This window comes from Hyaena hyaena, unplaced genomic scaffold (assembly GCF_003009895.1).
Source record: "Hyaena hyaena isolate Hyena2069 unplaced genomic scaffold, ASM300989v1 scaffold_9, whole genome shotgun sequence".
NCBI classification, from domain to species: Eukaryota; Metazoa; Chordata; class Mammalia; order Carnivora; family Hyaenidae; genus Hyaena; species Hyaena hyaena.
The window spans coordinates 5,568,251-5,591,399 of record NW_024080641.1 but is presented as its reverse complement, the minus strand read 5'-3'; the positions used below and the strand labels follow the sequence as shown (position 1 = coordinate 5,591,399).

General features: G+C 40.2%; 2 protein-coding genes across 2 annotated transcripts; one reads left to right on the top strand and one right to left on the bottom strand.

The window, feature by feature from the left end:
• Positions 1-1,902: 1,902 nt before the first annotated feature.
• Positions 1,903-2,235, bottom strand: LOC120242354 (prothymosin alpha-like). Its single transcript, XM_039248071.1, has one exon. The coding sequence runs from the start codon at positions 2,233-2,235 to the stop codon at positions 1,921-1,923; it is 315 nt and encodes a 104-aa protein (XP_039104002.1). The 3' UTR covers positions 1,903-1,920.
• Positions 2,236-10,957: 8,722 nt separating this feature from the next.
• On the top strand, positions 10,958-21,922 carry ZNF283 (zinc finger protein 283). The gene is made up of 4 exons (XM_039248057.1): positions 10,958-10,977; positions 11,079-11,166; positions 13,002-13,128; positions 19,221-21,922. Exons 1-4 carry the CDS (start codon positions 10,958-10,960, stop codon positions 20,915-20,917), a joined length of 1,932 nt encoding a protein of 643 aa, XP_039103988.1. The 3' UTR covers positions 20,918-21,922.
• The last annotated feature ends 1,227 nt before the right edge of the window (positions 21,923-23,149 follow it).

Here is a 23,149-nt window from a genome sequence, read left to right as displayed (position 1 = left end):
AAATCAATGAAACACAAAGGAAGAGAGCAAAAGAGGTAAAGAGGGAGAAAAGAAAAAAAAAGCCATAAGGCAGGAGTGCCTGGGTGGCTCAGTCAGTTAGGCATCCAACTTTGGCTCAGGTCATAATCTCATGGTTGATGGGTTCAAGCCTCGCATCAGGCTCAGTGCTGACAGCTCAGAGCCTGGAGCCTGCTTCAGATTCTGTGTCTCCCTGTCTGTCTCTCTGCCCTTCTCTCAAAAATAAAAAAAAAATGTTTTTAAAAAGCCATAAGACATATAGAAAATGACTAACAAAATGAGAATAGTCCTTCCCTATCAATGATTATTTTAGATATCCATGGATTAAATTCCCAATTCAAAAGACACAAGGTGGCTGAATGTATAAACGTAATCCAACTATATGTTGTCTACAAGAGAGTCATTTTAGATTTAAGGACACACATAGGCTGAAAGTGAAGTATGGAAAAAGTCATTCCATGCAAAAGGTAACCAAAAGAAAGCAGGGGTGGCCACAATTGAATCAGACAAAATAGATTTTAAGTAAAAAATGAAGGACATAAAAATAAAAGGTGAAAAACATCTGAAAGCCTACTACCTCGTAATAATAATTGTTAATGTTTTTAAAAGTTTTTTTCTTTTAACTTTTAATGTTTATTTTTGAGGGGGGCGGTGAGGGGCAGAGAGAGAAGGAGACACAGAATCTGAAGCAGGCTCCAAGCTCTGAGCTGTCAGCACAGAGCCCGACGTGGGGCTTGAACCCACAAACCATGAGATCATGACCTGAGCCAAAGTCTGACACTTAACTGACTGAGGCACCCAGGTGCCCCTGCATTTTACACTTTTAACAGAAATTTCTTTTTACACTGATTATCTATTAGTTTCTCCTCTGTACATACCTTTACAAGTTTTCACAGTCCCCTTGTATAAAACATATTGAAAATCTAGTGTACATATCCCCCCCACAGTTGTGTTCAATTCCTACATCAAAAAAGTTTTAAAATTTCATCACAAATAAATTAATGTTTATAACTAATGAGGAATATATCAAAATAACAGTATACGATTGTGTAATATAATGCAGTTTAAGAAATTTAATACATAGGGGCGCCTGGGTGGCTCAGTTGGTTAAACGTCCGACTTCGGCTCGGGTCATGATCTCATGGTTCGTGTGTTTGAGCCCCACATTGGGCTCTGTGCTGACAGCTAGCTCGGAGCCTGGAGCCTGTTTCGGATTCTGTATCTCCCTTTCTCTCTGACCCTCCCCTGCTCACGCTGTCTCTCTCTCTCTCTCTCTCAGAAATAAATAAAACATACAAAAAAATTTTTTTAAATGTTAATACATAAAATAACTGTGTTTTGTTTCATTTTTAGTTGGAACAACTCAGCAAAATAAAATTCCAGTTTATTGTTGGAAAACATTGTTTCACACATACATCAAAGAGGACAAATAAATAAACAGCAACTTCATAGACAAAAAAAGGAGGGAAAGAAATCTTTTATACTTGGCTTTTTTCATTAAATTTTTTAAAATTTATTTATTTTGAGAAACAGACAGACAGTGTGCATGGAGGAGGGGCAGAGAGAGAGGGAGAGAGAGAGAATACCAAGCAGGGGTGGGACTGGATCTCACCAACTGTAAGATCATGACCTGAACCCAAATCAAGACCGGGAAGCTTAACCCACTGAGCCTCTCAGGCGCCAGGGAAGTTTTGATTCATTTTTCCTTCTCTGTTGCAGATTCCCATTGTGGTTCTGGGTGGCTGGCAGAGCAAGTCATCTGTGGGTGGCGCTGCCCACGTGGGGTGGACAGGACTCTTCACTCAGCAGTGACCATGTTTACATTTTGAGACTGGAAATGGGGGGTGAGTAGGTCATGGTGGCCTTTTTTGTCGTTAAGTTTAACTTTTCCTTTTTTGCTGTCTAGTCATCCTCATTGGTGTTCTGCTTCTTGGTGTTGATATTGTCATCCTCATCATCTTCAGCTGCCCGTGTGCCCGCAGCTGCCTCAGCCTCATCATCTTCCTCTCCATCCTCTCCCTCTTCTTTGTCTTCCTCATCTACCTCATTGTCGGCCTCCTGCTTCCGATTTTCCTCATCAGTGTTCCCATTAGTAGGGGCAGCTCTTCCCTTCACCTCCTCCTCAATCTCCTTCTTCTCCTGTAAGTCCCTGATTGTGATATCAGAGCTGGTGTCCACTGCAGTGTCTGAAATGACGGGGCATGCTGGTGACCCCATGCAGCTGATTAAAAAGCAAGCAAGAGTTGGTGGACCATCATGGAGGAGGCATGCGTTGGAGGTGGTGGAGCCGGTCACCAGAACAACGCAAACAAAGCTTTTCAGGGCAGCCAATGGGGCCATGACATAGTTATGAATCCCTTTGGAAATTATCTTTTCATCTTTCCTCCCCTCTGAACTTACCACATTCCTGAATTTTATTCACCATACCCTTGTTTTCCATTATCTTCCACTTAAGCACAAAATAACATTTATTTTGCTTCCTTTTAAAGATTTTATGAATGAAACATACTGCATGTATATTTCTATGGCTCAGTGCTCATCATACGTTAGATTCAGTAACTTTCACTGCTGTGTACTATTCCAGTGTAAAGGTACTAATTGTTCATCCTACTTTTGATGGGTATGTTTCATTTCCAGATTTGTTACTGCAGTAATATTAGTGACAGCAATGCTACTGTGTTTGATGACAGGGAAAGCATTTTAAGAATTTTCAGCTGTGATCTAGCCACTTAGGGAGGAAGCAAAAGACAGACTTTTGGAAGAGAAACAACAACAAAAAAGTTCAGAAAAAAATTTTTTTTCTCCCCAGGAACATTTAGGAGTTCTGAATTTGTGTTAGAAGAGGAATTTTATCTTCTTCCTTAATACTATAACCATTAGCTCTTTATCTTTTTTATCTACTATTTGAGATCTGAAGTGTCAAAAATGTCTGAAGAAGTACAAATATTTGGGTTCAACATTATCAACTGCAATAGAGGAATCAGGCACTGTTTAGGAAGTGGTAGCCTGGTTTTTTGTATACTCAGAATACAACAAAATGTAATTACCATTTTTTGAAATAAGACAAGTAGTGTTCTGATGGACTAATTATGTAGTCTCAAACAGGTTCCTTGCCTTGCATGACCTATAAGCTAGTATATCTGATTCCCTAATTCTGGGCTCTGTTCTAATATACCTGCCTCCACAAACAGGAAGTTATTTCCTTAGTCTAGGCCTTTCAAAGTTATCTGGTTAAGTACCCTTAACATCACAGAAGGATGGAAACCTACAGCAGCCTCTCTATAACTGGATGTTACTTTGATTTCTTCTTTCTTTAAAAAAATTTTTTAAATGTTTTATTTTTGAGAGAGGGGAACAGAGAGCAAGTAGGGGAGGGGCAGAGAGAGGGTGGGGGAGACACAGAGTTGGAAGTAGCCTCCAGGCTCTGAGTGTCAGCACAGAGCCCGACTCCAGGCTTGAACTCATGGGCTGCAAGATCATGACAGAAGCTGAAGTCAGAAGCTTAACCGACTGAGCCACCCAGGCACCCCAGATTTCTTCTTTCTTTCTTTTTTTTAAATGTTTTTTTTTTTAATTTATTTCTAGGAGGGAGAGAGAGAGAGAGAGCGTGAGCAGGGGAGGGTCAGAGACAGAGGGAGTCACAGACTGAAACAGGCTCCAGGCTCTGAGCTGGCTGTCAGCACAGAGCCCGACGCAGGGCTCGAACCCACGGACCGTGAGATCATGACCCAAGCGAAAGTCGGACGCTTAACCGACTAAGCCACCCAGGCGCCCCTCTTCTTTCTTTTAAAGAGTTATAAACTCTTTTATTTCTATTTCTATTAAATAGTTAATAAACTATTAAAAATTTTAAAAATAAAGTTATGCCACTTTGCAGTCTTTCCCATAAAACACCATTGATTCATTATATAATATCTAAATTATTTGGTGCATAAATTGTAAATATTTTTTCTGCATCTTAAGTTTGATGCTCCAAGACTTAAAAAAAATTTTTTAATGTTTTATTTATTTTTGACAGAGAGAGAGAGAGAGAGAGAGAGACAGCGTGAACAGGGGAGGGTCAGAGAGTGAGGGAGACACAGAATCTGAAGCAGGCTCCAGGCTCTGAGCTGTCAGCATAGAACCCGACGTGGGGCTCCAACCCACGAACTGTGAGAACATGACCTGAGCCCAAGTCAGACGCTTAACCTACTGAGCCACCCAGGCGCCCCCCAAGAAGATTTAATAGTACTACTCTATTGTATAGATAATGAAACTGTGGAAAGAATGAAACTCACTATCCTAACAGTTACAATTTTCCAGGCACATATAGTGATTGGCAGTCAGGTAATCAAACTAACACATACTAAGCCAGCCAACACTGCACTGTTTTTCGATCTCAGCTGGACAGTCATCCACCATAATCACCATAGTATGCAAAAGAAAAGCCTATTTTAAAAAATCTAAATTATCCTCGGTTACTGATATGAACACACAGTGTCACAGAGCTCATCTCTTAGTCCTACAGAAACCTATGCACATGATCACAATATCAATTCACGACCACGTATTGTTGCTTTTCAAAGGTGGTATATAATCTCTAACAGAAACCATCTTACACGTAAATAAAGATTCACACCAGCAGAAAGTATCCCATGAATATAAACAACTTCACAAAAGGTCCTAGTCACTGAATTGGACCCACAAACTCACCCAGAGCAAGACGTACCCATTTGTTCAACCCGCCAGACCCTACTCGACTCTCCTGTAAACTATGTAAGCCCGTAGCCTCGCTCAGGGTTATTTTCAAGGACCTTACTTGCGATGTTGCTGCTCGTTGAAGCGTAAGTCTCTGGTCCCGTCCACCCCGCCCCTCTCTGCCAAACGCTCCCCTTCCCATCTCTAGCATTCTCAGAATGCATTCCTCAGCCGTCTTTGAAAACCATTTAATTCGCCCTCAGTCACAGCAAAGATTATTGAGATATGATGTTCGCCAAGCCGGGACCTATCTCCTGCACCACAAACTAGAGGTTCGGGTTGACTTTGGATACAGCGCCTTTGCTAGGCGTAGCCGAGTTGCATGCTGGGAGCATTCTTAAGTTCCTAGATCCCAGCTTCTGAGGATTTGCCCGCCGCGGACTACATTTCCCAGAAGTCGCCGGGCGCAGGTCTTTTTCCGGGCGGTGTGAGTTTGCCTGCGGAGAGCTCCTAGGACCGCCTGGTTCTCGCCCTCCGAGGACTTTCCGTCTCTTATTTCCCATAAGTCTGTGGGGCCGTTTCCGGCGTCCTGAAGATTCTCGGGCTCCTCGCAGGGAGTTGCTCGCGTCGGAGGAAGTAGTGAGCGCCGGGTCAGAACTCGCAGCGAGGGTAGGGGTGACTCCGGGAGGCGCCCGAGGTGAGGAGGCCCGGGTGTGTCGCGTTCGGAGCCTCCGGCCTGTGTGTGCGCGAGCGGCTGAGAAGGATGGTGTGTGACAGACGGCGTGGCAGGGCCGGGGTGTGTCTCTGTGATGCGGAATGCGATTGGGAATGTGTGAGGGGGTGCGTGGCCTTGTGGTTTTGCTTTGGCTGCGTGCACTAGGTTCCCTCTAGACTTTCTCTGGGCCTGCCAAAGTTCAATGTCCGCAATAAAAGGGGTCCCACCCGAAGCCCTAGAGTGAACGTTTCACGCAAGAAGGCCTAGGGCCGGCCTTGGGATGGGTTTGTATCTCCTGTAGTGTCCTCGTGACATGCTCCTAGAAGGACGTGATGGAGAGGTCCCCGAGGCACGATTCTTAGAAGGGGGTGCACAGCCAGACCTTCGTCCCCAGCAATTGCTGTCAACTCAGAGATAGATTGCAGCCGGCCTTCTTTTCATCTCCGTTGGGTTTTGTGTGGATGAAGGTAAATACTCTAGGCGGCGTTTTGTTTTTTGTTTTTTGTTTTCGTTAGGTCTGTGTGCTCCAAGAAGTGCTGGTGTCTCATGAGTCTTTTTTTTTTTTTTTTAAATTACCCCTACTGTGGCGAGTTTCTAAGAAGGACCATGAGGAGGAGGGAAGAATTGTTGCGTATTTTGAAATCAAGGACCAGGGTGAGTTTGTGTTTCTTTTTTTTTTCCACACAGTTAACTTTCGTTTTTAGATTGTGAGCATATTTGCTTTCTTGGCCTGAAATATCACTAGTAGCGTCTATCCTGGGTGTTCTTCCTGGTGAATGACCCACTCTGCTCATGCATCCCTCATCTCAGTCGCCGCCTGTTGCCCTTATTCTCAACCAATAGCTAGCTGTTCAAGTTTATTCAAGTTTCAAAAAGTGGCCAGCTGCTCAAATGATCTAGTACGGGAAATCTTTTTTTTTTTTTTATGTTTTATTTATTTCTGAGAGGGAGAGACAGCGTGACCAGGGGAGGGTCAGACAGAGAGGGAGACACAGAATCTGAAACAGGCTCCAGGCTCTGAGCTGGCTGTCAGCACAGAGTCCGATGCGGAGCTCGAACCCACGAACCGTGAGATCATGACCTGAGCTGAAGTCTGACGTTTAACCGACTGAGCCACCCAGGCGCCCCTAGTACAGGTAATCTTAACCTGAGGTCTTGTTCCATTTATGAACTGCCAGATGGTCCCATACCTCTTGAAATTGAGACCGAGTTTTTGTAAATATTTGTATTTTTTTGGTGGAAAAAAATGTCTATAATTTCGTGAGATTGTCGGGTGTACATGACCCAAAAAAGCTCCAGCTCCATTGGTCCACAATTAGGATTTGATAGCTGGGAAGGAGATTTTTACAAGATCAGTGTCCAGTGATAGTGGCAACAGTGTCTCCTGTAATGAAACAGTGTGCACCTAATAAAAATTATGTTCATGAAGAATCAGAAGGAAAAATGTAAATAATAAAATATTAAGTAATAGTTATAGTTATGAACAAAAGTCTGCCAGAATATTGTGAGTTCTATACGAATCCCATTCAGGAGGAGTTTTGAAAGATATTTTTCAAGGACTGTGTCCAGGGCGCCTGGGTGGCTCAGTTGGTTAAGCGTCCAACTTTGGCTCAGGTCATGATCTCATGGTTCGTGGGTTTGAGCTCCGGTCAGACTCTGTGCTGACAGCTCAGAGCCTGGAGCCTGCTCCAGATTCTGTGTCTCCCTCACTCTCTGACCCTTCCCTGCTCATGCTCTCTCTCTCTCTCAGAAGTATATAAAAACATTAAAAAATTAATAAGAAAAAGGATTGTGTCCAAAATGTTTTAATTGACTACAGTGAACAGGTGGAGGGGTGTGGCCATACTTGCTGAGCACCTTTTCTGTACCAAATGTTGTTCTATTAATGTGCATATATTTCCTTCCCTTAGCTTTGAAGGTGACTTACGTAATTGGTGTGTTTGTTACTGGGAATCTCGATAGTGAAAGTGTGTCAGTGTAGTGGTGAGCTCCAGCTCCAGTGTGCTCAACAGCTGAGCGGTGTACTTTGTTTCTGGCCCACTGATCTTCAGGATCGGGTCTGTTTTTTTCAGCTTTCTTAATGATGGAAATATGCCCCTTTCCTATCATTTTTTTTTTACATTTGGAAATACCTTTATATTTCTGGTTATGGAATTAATACACTTTTTTTTTTTTGCAAAAAATTCAACAATCCAGGAAACAAAGAAAAGGATGTTACAATTACATCCTCTAGAGTTAATCATTAAAAAATTTTTTTTTAAACATTTTGTTCATTTTTGAGAGAGACAGAGCGTGAGCAGGGGAGGGGCTGAAAGATAGGGAGATACAGAATCTGAAGCAGGCTCCAGGCTCTTAGTTGTCAGCACAGAGCCTAATGTGGGCCCAAACTTAGAAACCATCAGATCATGACCTGACTCGAAATCAGATGCTTAACTGACTGAGCCACGCAGGCACCCCTAGATTTAATCATTCTTAATGTTTTGGTGTGTTGCTGTTTAAATTTTTTTTCCTGTGGATCTGTGTGTCTGGTTTTGTTTCTGCTGAATAAGAACAGTAATTGGTAATACAATTGAATTGAAGACTCTCTAGCTTTTACTTTGATGGAGAAGTCCAACCCAGATGTGGATTTTGTTTTACTCTTGAATATGTAGAAAGAAGAGGGAAGTGTTAGTGATTTCTTTTTTATTTAGAAACTCAAAGTATTCAGAACTTTTGGGAATATAAAAACACCATTTGAAAATTAATTACGAGGGCCACAAAGAGGGACTTTCAGAATTAGATTATTTTAAAGGTTATTTCCACAGAAAATAGCAGTAATTTCCACTGTATACATTCTGTCTTATGAAAACCTGTTTTACAAATAACATTTCCAAGGACAGATACTAATAACAGAAGGTAGAATAAGTAGGTTATGATTATGGATATTCAAATAAATCGCCAGTATACACAGAACCAGAGCAAACCTCTGGTTAATGTTCTCCTCTTGACTTCTAATTGGGTTGTATTTTCTGAGCCGGCTTTATGATGCTGAGCCCTGTCTCTATCTGCAGCTTTTGGGAGGAAGGGGTAGTGCCTCTGTGTCTTTCTGAGAACGTGTTTTGCTTATATTGTTACTCAGGAGGAATAGCAGGCTCAGGGCTGGACTGTGAAACTTGTAAGAAAACAGGCCTGAGTAGCATGGATTTTATTGAGGAAAAAATGGAAAAGGTCATTAACTTTTTTCTTGTTTAGTAGAATCAGGGGCAGTAATCTCCATTTTCTTTCTTTCTTTCTTTCTTTCTTTCTTTCTTTTTTTTTTTTTTTTTTTTTTTTTTTTTTTTTTTTTTTTTTTTTTTTTTTTTTTTTTTTTTTTGCAATGTTTTCTTAGTACTTTTATTGTTCCATATAACTGATTGTCCTTTGTCAAATGTATTTTTCTTTTTTTTTTTTTAACAAATAGTTTATTGTCAAGTTGGTTTTCAGCTGAAACTTAGGTTAAGTAATTATTGTACACTAGTGTTTAAAAAAAATTTTTTTAATGTTTATTTATTTTTGAGATAGAGACAGAGCACAAGTAGGGGAGGGGCAGAGAAAGGAAGACACAGAATCCAAAGCAGACTCCAGGCTCTGAGCTGTTAGCACTGAGCCCAGCGAGGAGCTCGAACTCATGGACTGTGAGATCATGACCCCAGCTGAAGTCAGACGCTGAGTCAGCTACACCACCCAAGCACCCCAGTATTTTTATTTTTAATTTAAGAAATCTCTACACTCAACATGGGGCTCAAATTCACGACCCTGAGATCAAGAGCCTTATGCTCCTCCAATAAGCCAGTGCAGTCATCTGTAGTAGACAGTGTTCCTATCTTTCTTTTATTCTTTTATTGACAAGGAAATAAAATTGTTGAGAAATTGGTCACTGTCAAGGCCAGATTCACATCTTGAAAGTTGACACCACAGCCTTTGTCTTAATTTCAGATACACCTCCCACATGCCTGTCTCACTAAGAAATTGATTATGTCTGTCTGTCTTCAGTTTATATGGTCTAATGCCATCAAACTGATGAGGGCACAGCAGACCAGTTGAGCAAACCTTTTGCTTACTGTTCTGTGGTTTCTAATTCTTGGTTATCATAAATGATTTTGGGTTGAATATTCTTTTTTTTTTTTTTTTAATGTTTCTTTATTATTGAGACAGAGAGAAACAGAGCATGAGTGGGAGTAGGGAGAGAGAGAGGGAGACACAGAAACTGAGGTAGGCTCTAGGCTCCGAGCTGTTAGCACAGAGCCTGATGCGGGGTTTGAACCCACAAACCTTGAGATCATGACCTGAGCCTAAGTCGGGTGCTTAACTGACTGAGCCACCCAGGCACCTCATGAATATTCTTGTGTATACATCTGTACTTCTCTAACTATTCAAGGATACATTGCCATTTGATCTCAGCCAAAAGGCCGAGAAAACAATCAATGACACATTTCCATAAGGGAATTTTAGGTACAAATTTGCTCCAAATTTAAGACCCTGAGATAGTACTTGAGTAGTTATACAGTAACTGAAAGACATGGTTGTTGCCTTTAAGACAAGGAAAACTAAATTTACATAGGAATGAATGTAAGGCCGCCTGCCACAAAGGCCAACAAACAACTCAGGAAACCTGTCTTAGGAACTCTAGGAAGGTAATTATAGGCAATACTGTTGGGTCATGACTAGTTTTGCAGAGGCAAATGGAATTTGTCCTATGAGTTTTATACCCTATATTTTGTATCCTCCTAATGTTAGTTGCTAAGTGAGACCAGTAGGACCAGTGCAGCACTTATGGGGAGAGTGTCCTGTCTAAAAAGACATGAGGTTCAGATACAAAATAAACCCATGTGTCAGAAGACATGAAAAGAAGCAGGATTGAGATCTCATCAATGTATCCCTGACATTTCTTGAGGGAATTTCAGCCATTTTTTTCTAGGTGAAACAGGAGTGTATGTAGAAATCATATAGTTAGAATAATGCGTGGCCTTGGTTACAGCAATTATGCTGAATACTTAAACAAAAAGAACATTATGACCACAATAAAAAGAAAACCATGTTTTGTACATAGATGTATAACTTTCTAAACCCTTTATCTATGGACGTGTGATTGTCAGTCTTTCCTATATTGTTAAACATATATAATCTATAGTCATACTATACGTCCTGCAAGCTATATTTTTCTATTAACAATATATCTTTATTATTTTCCCCAACTTAGCATAGTTTCATAGTGTTCTAATGCAAGGATGTTCTGAATGCGTTAAGAGGTCAGCTTTTTAAGAGGTCAACTGCTCAGGCAGTTGTACATCCTGTCCACTCCCGTGTCTTGACCAACCTTCTTCAGCCCCGAGCCCATGAAAGATATTCTGGCTTGGACATGTTGCTCTTTCTCAGCCCCGAGTAGCAAAATGGCGGGTGGGAGATCTGGTCTGGGAAGGACCAGTAGTCTACCCTCAGGCCCATATCAGCATCGCCAGTATCAGGCACTGCCAGAAACCTTCCCACTGAGGGACCTTCAGGTTTGAGGTGAGAGTGTAGATTCCACCGATGGTGTGGGAGTGCGGAGGGTAGAAGGAGGAATGGAAGAGGTAAAAGTTTATGTTAGCTTAAGTCAGGATGGAATCACTTAAGCATACCTGGTCTAAAGCTTTTTTTTTCCCCTCCCCAGCTCTGACTTTTCTGGATTCTGTGCTTCACCAATAGAGGAATCCTATGGATTATTAATTAGTTCTTGCAATTCTAGAACCATGACTGATGTAAGTTGGTATTTCTCTCTCCTTGAAATATTGTGGTTTTTAGGTCATATGAATCTTTTCCTTAATTATCCGAATGCTTTCTGCATAACAGAACCCCACTCCTGAACCTGCCTCTCAGTTCCTCCTGTTCCAGTAAAGGTGACAGAGAGCCTAATGTCCTTCCTATGTGCCTTTCCAGTGCCCTTGCCAGTCAGTGTCGTCATATTCATTGAACACGTTATCCATCCATCACCTGTGTGCTCGGTCTTCAATCAAGAGCAGTGAAGGGATTGAATCTTTGGAGAGAAATACTTGAGCTTCTGTCAGGGAATAACTCGAAGAAATGTAGTTAACAATTAGCACACTTTCACTTGCATACAAGGGAAATCAGCAGTAGACTGATTTCACATATCAAAGCACCAACAATTTACTTATAAGGGAAGGAAAAAAAGAGAGAATGAAGACTGTAGACATTTTGAAAACAACAGTTATTCCTTTTTCAGGTTAAGGTGCTGATTGGCAGGCATCTGGGAAAGAAGCCAGTCACGATACAGTGCTCTTAGACAGCTGGATGGTCACCCAGGAACAATTTCAGTTGCTTGTGCCTTCTCTGGAAGAGCTTTGGTGCTTACCTAGGACAGTATGGCAGGCTGTGTCGGGTAGTGCCCTTTGTTACCGCCTCTGTCTCTTCCACTAGGGCTGCGCCATCTCCCTTATCAGAATTCCTCATTCCCATCTCAGGTCTGTGATGTGACGAGTCAGGGATGAGGGTCCCATTTGATCACGCAAGCAAACTTGGACCTTCTTCATGGACCTGAGCTTCCCAGAGAGAGAAGATGGAATTTGGAACTTGTTGGTTTCAGCCTCAGTCTCTGTGAGGCTTTGCAAGGCCTTTTGGTTGTGGGGGCTTGTGAGTGGGCCTTTCCAGGGAAAGTGTGGTTCCCTAATCGATGAACACCAGTGTCACCGTTCATTTGGTTGTTGACAAGGATGCACAGATCTTGGTGTGTCATTCATCCGTGTCATATATGGTGTGCTCTCTTGGTGTCCTCCTACTCAGGATCGAAGAGGGTGTCAGGTGAGAGGTGGTTGATGGTAACAAGTAAGAAGGTGATTGAGATTTCTAAATACTGGATGATAGCAGATTTCTAGAATTAAAGTCTTCAGAAGTTTTGTTCACCCTAAATGTATAAATATAACGGAGATATTAATCTCATTTCTCTATATGATGAACTGAATGCAGCTAATAAAAACATCTTATGTATTCCTAAGATGTGTAAGAAAAAATGCTTATGTTGTAATCTAATGGAATGGTTTACTTGAAGCTTAATGATAATCTTCAATTTACTGGAAATCATTTTTCTGAAGTAGAGATTTTATAGTGCATTTGGGAAAAACAGTTTTCTTATTTGTGTTTTCTATTCCTTAAAGCCTTAAAGGGAAGAGATGTTGTAGCAGTTTATGGAAAGAATTTATGAGGCAGGCACATAGCAGGTTGTGTGTATGTTTATATACTCATAAAACAGCCCCCCTCCCACTTTTATTTAATAGAAGAGAAACTGGGATTATTTTATATATTACCAGACAAGTCTGGATGGCTTGGTTATCTCACAATATCCAAGAAGTTTTTTCTGCTGTAACAGGATTCTTCTAGAACATGTAGACGCTCTGCTTTAGTCGTACTAATTTCTTTACTTTTCTCTATGTATCACAGGCCTCCAGCCTACTTGATTGTTACACATTTTCCTCTTCTTGCAGTTTATCCTTCATAATCCTTTTTCTCCCTCTTGGAAATATTTTCTTAAATTCTTAAAGTTCTTTAATTTCACAAGTAATGTATGGGTTTTTGGTTTTAGGGCTTGGTGACTTTCAGGGATGTGGCCATCGACTTCTCTCAGGAGGAGTGGGAGTGCCTGGACCCTGCTCAGAGGGACTTGTACGTGGATGTGATGTTGGAGAACTATAGTAACTTGGTCTCCTTGGGTAAGGTCATCTGCCTGAAATACTTTAGAACCTTTTTTTTTTTTTTTTTTTTTTTGCACTATTGGCTTTCTCTGTGGGAATTATAGGACCGTCTTTGAAGAAACCAGGTCAATTTCTTCTCCCTCTTAGGGATGACTTGATGTTTGTTGGATTAGAAATGGCTTCAGCAGTCTCCTTGATTGTCCCATACCTACACACCTTCTTCCTCTGACTTTTCCTGCAGTGGCCTTTCTTCTTTACAAGGAGCTGGATTTGCATTATGGGGCATTCAGTTCATAACCATTGTCACAAAAACCAGGTTTAACTTCAGTGTGCATACACATTACCTGTGTGCTTGCTGCTCAGAGTGTGATTGTTAATGTTTGAGGACCTGTGGGAAGACTGGAGCAGAGTTAGTGAGGGAGAAGATACCAAGAAGTTAGTAAAGGAGACAGGCAGGGCCCAGATGACAGGCAGTTTTGTTGGTTTGGGGGAGGAATGTGGATTCTCTTAGTGATTAGAAGCCTTTATTTGGCTTAGTGAGGCTTTAGCTTTTTTTTTTTATGTTTATTTATTTATTTTTGAAAGAGCGAGAGTGTGTGAGCGAGCAGGGGAGGGGCAGAGAGAGGGAGAGGGAGAATCCCAAGTAGGGGCTTGAGATGCAGGGCTTGATCTCACTGAGCTGAAATCAAGAGTCGGCTGCTCAACCAACTGAGCTACCCAGGTACCCCGGTTTTAGCTTTTTTATTGTTAAATATTACACACATCAGCTTTTTCTACCAGCTTGTCTTTTTTTTTTTTCTTTTTCAAGTTACTGTTTAAGTTCTAGTTAGTTAACATACAGTGTCATATTGGTTTCAGGAGTAGAATTTAGTGATTCGTCACTTGTATATATAAGTGAGTGAATTAATGAATGAATAAAATATTAAAAAAGAAATAACAGGGGCACCTGGGTGGCTCAGTCAGTTAAGTGTCCGATTTCGGCTCAGGCCATGATCTCACAGTTTGTGGGTTCAAGCCTCGCGTCGGGCTCTGTGCTGACAGCTTGCTCAGAGCCTGGAACCTGCTTCAGATTCTGTGTTTCCTTCTCTCTCTGACCCTCCCCTGCTCACACTGTCTCTCTCTCAGAAATAAATAAAACATTAAAAAAAATTAAAAAAAAAAAAAAGAAAGAACAGTTGTCATGTCCTATTCCAGACATGCAGAACAGAGTCTACATTTATACAAGATCCCTGGGTGATTTTTATACACATTAAAGGAGCACTGCCCTGTTAGTTTTTGACCCACATGCAAAGAGTACAGCTAGAAACGGGCCTGATGTACTCTGACTTTCAGAAGAGCCTCTCCACTTGATGTAGTGGAGGACTGAATAAACAATTCATTTCATTCTAAGTGAGCACATTCCTTTACTTTCAGCACGTGAACCTTGGTTTTTACAAAGTTAAACTCCACACTGAATTAAATCCTAAAGATGTCTCCTGAAACTTCTTTTCCTGTTAGCAAAATGGTAACAGTGACAATATTAACAACGCTGTGCTAACTACAAGCCAGGCTGTGTTGTTTTCTCATTTTTAAATTTACTTATCTTGAGAGAGAGAGAGCATGTGTCCATGTAGAGAACTGGGGAGGGCCAGAGAGAGAGAGAGAGAGAGAGAGAGAGAGAGAGAATACCAAGCAGGCTCCATGCTGTCAGTGCAGAGCCTGACTTAGGGCTCAATCGCACAAACTGTGAGATCATGACCTGAGCCAAAATCAAGAGTCAGATGCTCAACAGACTGAGCCGCCCAGGCGCCCCAAACCAGGCTCTGTTCTAAGCAGAGCAAATACATTAGCCTAATTAACTTTCACGAGGGCAGGTATTGTTTTCATCCCCTTTTTATAGATGAGAATACAGAGATAACAGACAGTGAAAGTGACTTCCCAGGGTCACACAGCCAGTGGGAGGAAGTTGCAGCCACTGACCCTGCAAAGAAGTCTGGCTCATGAGCCTGTATTCTCGACCCTTGAATGTGCATTTAAAAAATCTTCTTTGTGGTGAAATTCATTAAGTATTCATTACTCTTCTGCTGCATACCCAAGTATGATGGGTACCTTGGGGAAAACCACTTGTGCAGGTATTTGAATTGTGAATTAAACCGGCTGTTATTTTCATGGGACACCGCTTTGTTTTTGAAAGAATGCCTAATAGACGAACTATTATTATTTAGAATTAGGTAGTTGGAAAACTTTTCTTATAAGTGAGCCCACCACTTTAAAGACAAATAACAGTATTTTTGCCAGTGATAGAATTCAGACTTTCAAGTAAAAATTAGAATTGTGTGAAACTTATATCTACCATTTTGAGCTTTTACAACTTCCCAATACATAAACATTTTTCTGGGATGAGATAGATGGATATATTAACATATGATTTTTAAAATATTATCTAATGAAATAAGTGAACGTTTCGAAGATCTGCATAACTCCATGAACCACCATTTTTCACATGACCAGCGCATGATATTTTAAAATTAGGCCTGGATTGGGGCGCCTGGGTGGCTTAGTCGGTTAAGCGTCCGACTTTCGCTTAGGTCATGATCTCGTGGTTCGTGGGTTCGAGCCCCGCGTCGGGCTCTGTGCTGACTGCCAGCTCAGAGCCTGGAGCCTGTTTCAGTCTGTGACTCCCTCTCTCTCTGACCCTCCCCTGCTCACGCTGTCTCTCTCTCCTAGAAATAAATAAAAAATTAAAAAATTAAAAAAAAATAAAATTAGGCCTGGATAAAAGATCATCCAAAATGCAGTGGATTTTAAGGTAACATAATACGAAAAGTTCATGGATATATTTGCATATTCCACATTGCAACTATCCTTTATGAAACTATGCTTTTTCAAGTTTTACTGTAATATCAAATAGTAACTTACCTATAGTATCAAAGAATAACAGCTATGTATATGTGGGAGGCTAGATTTTCCTCATATACTTCAATCACAATAGCATATTGCCATAGAGTGAATGTAGAAGCAGATAAGAGAATCCACTTGACTTCTTTTAAGCCATATATTGAAGAGAACCACCAAATATTAAGATAATACTTACTTTTTGTTTCAGAAAATATAATTTTCATAAATTTGTTATTGTGCTTACAGACAATGATTCTTTATTAAGTGTTTTTATTTTATTTTTTTTGAGAGAGAGAGGCAGCAAGTGAGTGAGGGGCAGAGAGAGAGGGGGAGAGAGGGAGAATCCCACGCAGGCCATGCACTGTCAGCACAGTGCCTAAAGTGGGGGTCGTGCTTGCCTGATGCAGAACTCAAACTCCCAAACATTGAGATCATGACCTGAGCAGAAGTCAGATGCTTAGCCGACTGAACCACCCAGGTGCCCCAATTTTTTTTTAACATTTAAAAAGTAGTTAAATCTCTTTTGGTTAAAAAAAATTTTTTTTTTAATGTTTGTTTATTTTTGGAGAGACAGCACGAGCAGGGGAGAGGCACAGAATCCAAAACAGGCTCCAGGCTCTGAGCTGGATGTGGGGCTCGAACTCAAGAACCATGAGATCATGACCTGAGCTGAAGTCAGCTGTCCAAAAACTGAGCCACTCAGGCTCCCTTAAATCTATTTTCATTTACTAATATTGTTAAGCCTTCCTTACCAAGTAATTGTAATGTAAGCTCTTGCATGGCAGTTCAGATTGGTTGAACTAAATTCAAGTTTACTGAACTATTTATTGATGTTAAGCTATACAAAAGTGCACTGCATTTAGTATATACTTGGCCATCTCATGGTAGTTGTAAGGTAGGTTGGTCACTTTAGATACTCTGACTTCCTTTTGGATATACACACAGTCCTTTTACCCAAATGTTCGTGTATACAAAGAAATAAAACATCATTAAATAAAGCAGCAATAGTTACTACAGTTCATCTATGACCACTTATGCATGATTAAAATGACTTACCACAGACATATCCACAGTACTCCTCTACCCTTTAATAAGTCACCTAAAATGTTATAAAATCACCATTAGACAAAAATACCAACTTTGTATATTTTGTATTGCAAATACACTTATGCTTGAGCAAGCAAAGAATTCACCAGTAATTAAGAGTATAGGGATTCTGAGACCAATGAGTTTGAGGACTGCTCCACAAGATGATGAGTCTTTCCATATATGGTCTTTGTGAAGCCTCAGATGAACGCCTCTTTCCACTCAGTCTGGGTTGGTACTCTGGCTGCCTTGTGGACAGTCACTGTATGGATGCATAAACTAATATTTAGTTACAGATCCAAGTGGGGAATCCCTGCATAGATTTCTGGGACTGCATTGCATTACTTCTTTACTTAATAAACCTTGAGCTACAAATTCCAGCTTCCTTAGTAGCCCTGAACTCAGATACCAGTATCCTTTGCCCAGTGAAGCCACTGCTCTATAGTTGGACTTCATTTTCCTGAACCTTGTTTTGGAGGACACAGCCAGGCAGAGAGGGTGAATGTGAAGTTCTCCTGATAATCTTCTCTAAAAGTTTTTGCAGCCCTGTGTCTAGTATACTGTTTTATAGCTTTATAGCTGTTTATAGCATGAGAGTAAGTCTAATACCAGATTTTTCTTCAAGGCTGGGCCTGGAAATCTCTCATCTTCATTTTAAAGACTACTTTGTGTTTTATATAAAACTCTAGGTTGAAAGCTTTCTTTCAGCCATTGAAGATATCATTCCATTGTCTTGTAGCTCCCATTGTTAGGGTTGTGAAGTCAGCCATGCTTCTTAAAGTTGTTCTCTAACTTTAAGGTTCCCCCTTTGCCTCCTTTTACTCTTTTCCTTTATTTTCAGTTTTCACCGGTTTGAATATGATGTTGCCAGTTGTTGCTGTTCTTTGTATTTATCCTGCTTGCAGTTTGCTAAAAGTAGATTGCTTGTTCATACATTTTAAGAATATTTAATTAATAATAAAGTACTTATTTGGCTCTATCCTTTTTATGGAACTGCTGTTGTCTGAAGTTGGATTGTTTAATATTGTCGCACAGATCTAACTCTCTTCCCCCCCCCCCCCATCCTTTTTCTCCTTGTGCTTCAGTTTGGGTTTTTTTAGTTACAGAATTTCCCTTTTACAATTTTAGAGTTTGTTTCTTTGCTGAAATTTCCCATCTGTTCTGTATATTTTCTTCCAGAATCTGCAAAATATAGTTGAATGGCCTTGCCTGCTGATTCTAATATCTGTGTTTTCTGTTCTTTGTCTCTTTTGTGGGTTTTGGGGGTGAGCTGGGGGGGGGAGTGATTTTAGGTCACACTTTCCCTGTTCCTCAACTACAGCCTAATTTTTCATTGTGTGCCAGACATTTTGAAGAGCAGTAATAGATAGTTCCCTCCGCCTAAAACTGTATGCCCGTTTCTCAGTCAGCTATTTAGAGGCAGGGTCTGATAACTCAGATCCCACCAGGCTTGCAGCTGAGTTGGGACTGGATCATAGCTTTCATGAATGACCACTGATGTGCTTATCTCTTTGATTGTATCAGGATTTGAGCTAAGTGGAGGTTCTATTAACAGTTTAGGTTTTGTTTCACATATTTCAACTCCAGTAGAGCCTTGGAACTTAGTAGATTTGTCTGCTTTTAGCTCAAAACCAATCAGAAAAATTCGTATGGAGTATTATCTAGCTTAATGGTTTGTTGTGGTTTGGTTCCCCCCCCCATTTTGTTTTGTTTTGTTAGTGTAGTTGACATACAATATCAGTTTCAGGTGTTCTTGGTTTTGAAGATTCGAGTTCATCATGTCAGCCTACACAGTTTGAAAAAGTTCATCTGAACCCCACCTGTGCACATAAGGGCTTGCTTGATGGAAAGGCATTTTGTTTAAGGGATCATCCACACAGGGAGATATGGAACTTGTTATAGTGTTCTTTGTGGAATCCTCCAGAAAACTGTCAGATCAGAACATTAAGATCATAAGAGCTGAAAAGTCAAAACTGAGGTTGTAGTTCCAGCAGAGTAGAGACTGGATGCTTAGGAGTGAGCTCAGGAGGTTTTCTAACCCAGTGCTTTTATGGGTAGTATTTCTAATTTGCCTTGTATTTCTACTCTGGAGGGTTTCTTAAATTTTTTTGTATGGTAAAGTATGTGATTTTCTTGTTTTCTTTCAGATTTGGAGTCAACATATGCGACTGAAAATAAAATTTCAGAAAAAGACATTTTTGAAATACATTTTTCCCAATGGGAGAGGATGGAAAGAAGTAAAACTCTGGGCCTTGAGGCATCCATTTTCAAAAATAATTCTAAGCACAAAAGCAAATTGGGGGGACTACAGGGACATCAATACTTTAGCCAAATGATAATTAGCTATGAAAAAATGCCCACTTACAGAAAAAGTAGATCTTTTAGTGCACATCCAAGAATTCATAATAGAGAGAAACGCTATATTTGTAAGGAATGTGGGAAGGCTTGTAGTCATGGCTCAAAACTTGTTCAACATGAGAGAACTCATACGACTGGAAAACGCTTTGAATGTAGTGAATGTGGGAAGGACTTTTTTAGTGCCTATCAACTCACTGTGCATCACAGATTTCATACTGGTGAGAAACCCTACAAATGTAAGGAGTGTGGGAAGACCTTTAGTTGGGGATCTAGTCTTGTTAAACATGAAAGAATCCATACTGGTGAGAAACCTTATGAATGTAAAGAATGTGGGAAGGCTTTCAGTCGTGGCTATCACCTCACTCAACATCAGAAAATCCATATTGGTGTGAAATCGTACAAATGTAAGGAATGTGGAAAAGCCTTTTTTTGGGGCTCAAGCCTTGCTAAACATGAGATAATTCATACAGGTGAGAAACCTTATAAATGTAAAGAATGTGGGAAGGCCTTCAGTCGTGGTTATCAACTTACTCAGCATCAGAAAATTCATACTGGTAAGAAGCCTTATGAATGTAAAATATGTGGAAAGGCTTTTTGTTGGGGCTATCAACTTACTCGACATCAGGTATTTCATACTGGTAAGAAACCCTATGAATGTAAGGAATGTGGGAAGACCTTTAATTGTGGCTCAAGTCTTATTCAACATGAGAGAATCCATACTGGCGAGAAACCTTATGAATGTAAAGAATGTGGGAAGGCCTTCAGTCGTGGCTATCACCTCACACAACATCAGAAAATCCATACTGGCGAGAAACCTTTTGGATGTAAGGAATGTGGGAAGGCTTTTAGTTGGGGTTCAAGCCTTGTTAAACATGAGAGAATCCATACTGGTGAGAAGTCCTATGAATGTAAAGAATGTGGGAAGGCCTTCAGTAGCAGCTATCAACTTACTCGACATCAGGTATTTCATACTGGTGAGAAACCCTACAAATGTAAGGAATGTGGGAAGACCTTTAATTGTGGCTCAAGTCTTGTTCAACATGAGAGAATCCATACTGGCGAGAAACCTTATGAATGTAAAGAATGTGGGAAGGCCTTCAGTCGTGGCTATCACCTCACACAACATCAGAAAATCCATACTGGCGAGAAACCTTTTAAGTGTAAGGAATGTGGGAAGGCCTTTAGTTGGGGTTCAAGCCTTGTTAAACATGAGAGAATCCATACTAGTGAGAAGTCCTATGAATGTAAGGAATGTGGGAAAACCTTTGGTAATGGCTATCAACTTACTGTTCATCAGAGATTTCATACTGGTGAGAAGCCTTATCCATGTAAGGAATTTGGGAAGACCTTTGTTCATGGCTCAAACCTTGTTCGACATGAGCGAACTCATAGTAGTGATAAACCTTATGAATATAAAGAATGTAAGAAAGCCTTTATGTGGACAACTTACTCAAATGAGACAGTTGATACTAATGAAACTTTATGATTGAAGAGATGTGAACACATTTTTTATGTGTATGAACAACTTAATATGAGGAGAATCTTACTCTTGAGAAAGCTTATAAATGTAGGGAATGTAAAAGCCTTACCTGTGTGTGAACAGTTTACTTGATATATCAGAAAATTCATACTAGTGAGAAATGCTTTGAATATAAGGAATATGAAAAGGACTTGAGGATTTTGTATAGTCTTATCAAACATCAGTTTATGCTGATGTGAAACCACTCAAATGTAAGGAACGTGTGAAGATCTTTATTCATGGCATAATCAGGTAAACATTGGAGATTCATACTCATGAGAAACACTTCAAGGAATGTAGGAAGAACCTAAACTTAATGCAGTTTTTGCTTTGCATATTAGAGAACTCATACTGTTGTGAAATATTTTGAATATAAGGAATATGGGAAGGCTTAGAGATATGATAAATATCTCAGAGTACATCATAGAATCCATCCAAATGAGAAACCCTTTAAATTGGGTTGTAGGAAGGCCCTTAGATAAGTGCTACTGAAATTTGTCTAGAGACTAGTGCCAGGCCACAAAATTGTCACCTGTCTGTCATGAGATGAATGCAGAAAGCAGGAGTAAATGTTTGGAAACTTTTATAGCAATCTGACATTGCCATACAATTATCATTTTATTTTATAAAAGTATCAATCAGTTCATGAATGATTAGAAATTAAGAAGTTTGCCCTTCCCCAGAAATAATGTGAGAGACAGCATTCACAGTTTTAAAAACATGAGACTAGCCACAATACGATTTAGTTAGAGTAAGAAACTCCTCACTTGCCTCCTCTCTGATTAGAATAGCAGAATATTCACACTGTAGGAAGATTTGGTTACCATGAGTCACAACTTCCTTGTGCTTATAAAAAGCACACAGAATTTATAACAGATGTGTTCATTTAATGAAGGTATAGAAATGTTCCAACACTATCCAGTCTTTTTTAAAGTTTATTTCATTTTTGAGAGTGAGCGAGAGAAAATCCAAAGGAGGCTCCAGGCTCTAAGCTGTCAGTATGGCCAACATGGGGCTCGAACTCACGAACCATGAGATCATGACCTGAGCCGAAGTCTGCACTTAACTGACTAAGCCATCCAGGTGCCCTATCCAATCTTTTTAAAACTTAAGCGAATTCCTTCTAGAGAATAATCTTACTAATGCAGAAAATCCCTCATGGCACAAACCATACTTACTGTCCTCACAATTCCACTTCCTTACTACCTGCGGGATGTTGGGCAAAATTTTGCTTCCCTCGGCATCACCTTTAAAATGCTGGTGATGGTAACTAAGTCCTGTTGCAGAGATTGGGTGGATTTAGTATGCATCTGATCCTTGGAAGAATATCTGGTATGTGGCATATGCTCAATACAAATTTGCTGCTGTTCTTTTTTATTTTTAAATTTTTAATTGTTTATTTTTGAGAGAGAGTGTAAGCAGGGGAGGGTCAGGGAGAGAGGGAGACACGGAACTAGAAGCAGGCTTCAGGCCCGGAGCTGTCAGCACAGAGCCCGATGTGGGGCTCGAACCCATGGACTGCGAGATCATGACCTGAGCTAAAGTCAGATGCTTAACCGACTGAGCCACTTTGGTGCCCCTGCTGTTATTCTTACTATCCTCATCATTACTATTACTACTAGTGAATTCTTATGAAGAGAATGCTCATTGGTGTAATGAATTTAGAAAAGCTTCCATAACCACTCATCCACTTGAATTTCAGATAGTTTATTATGGATAAAATCTAGAAAAAACAAACCTCAAGAGGGTTTTTATTCAGTTTACCCCTTAAGCTTCATAAAAGATGAAGGCTGAAAAGAAATGTGGATTTAGAAAGTGTTAATGTGTTGGGAATGTACCTCTTGAAGAGCAGGGAGGGGTGTAAAGTACTTTGCCTGTAATGAATTCCAACAGGTAGCCAGTAATTAAAATTCTCTGCTCACATGTCAAGATAAATCACACATTAAAAAGAAACAAAAAATTGTCTATTTAGGAATTCTTTCCACAAATATTATGGCAAATTTCAGACACTCAGAAAAATTTAAAGAACAGTATAATGAATATCCATATATTCTGTTTAGAATCAATAATTGTTAGCATTTGGTCATATTTGTTTTCTTTCTGAATTTATACATACGTATGTGTATCTATACTCGTGTCATTTGACTTATGATGTAGAAATCATGATACTTTGTTCCTGGACATATTAGCATGCATCTT

Coding starts and splice junctions, on each gene's coding strand:
- LOC120242354 (XM_039248071.1), bottom strand. CDS start 2,235: ATGGGGTCACCAGCATGCCCCGTCATTTCAGACACTGCAGTGGACACC.
- ZNF283 (XM_039248057.1), top strand. CDS start 10,958: ATGGTGTGGGAGTGCGGAGG. Junction 10,978..11,078: donor ATGGTGTGGGAGTGCGGAGG/GTAGAAGGAGGA, acceptor TCCCCTCCCCAG/CTCTGACTTTTCTGGATTCT. Junction 13,129..19,220: donor TAGTAACTTGGTCTCCTTGG/GTAAGGTCATCT, acceptor GTTTTCTTTCAG/ATTTGGAGTCAACATATGCG.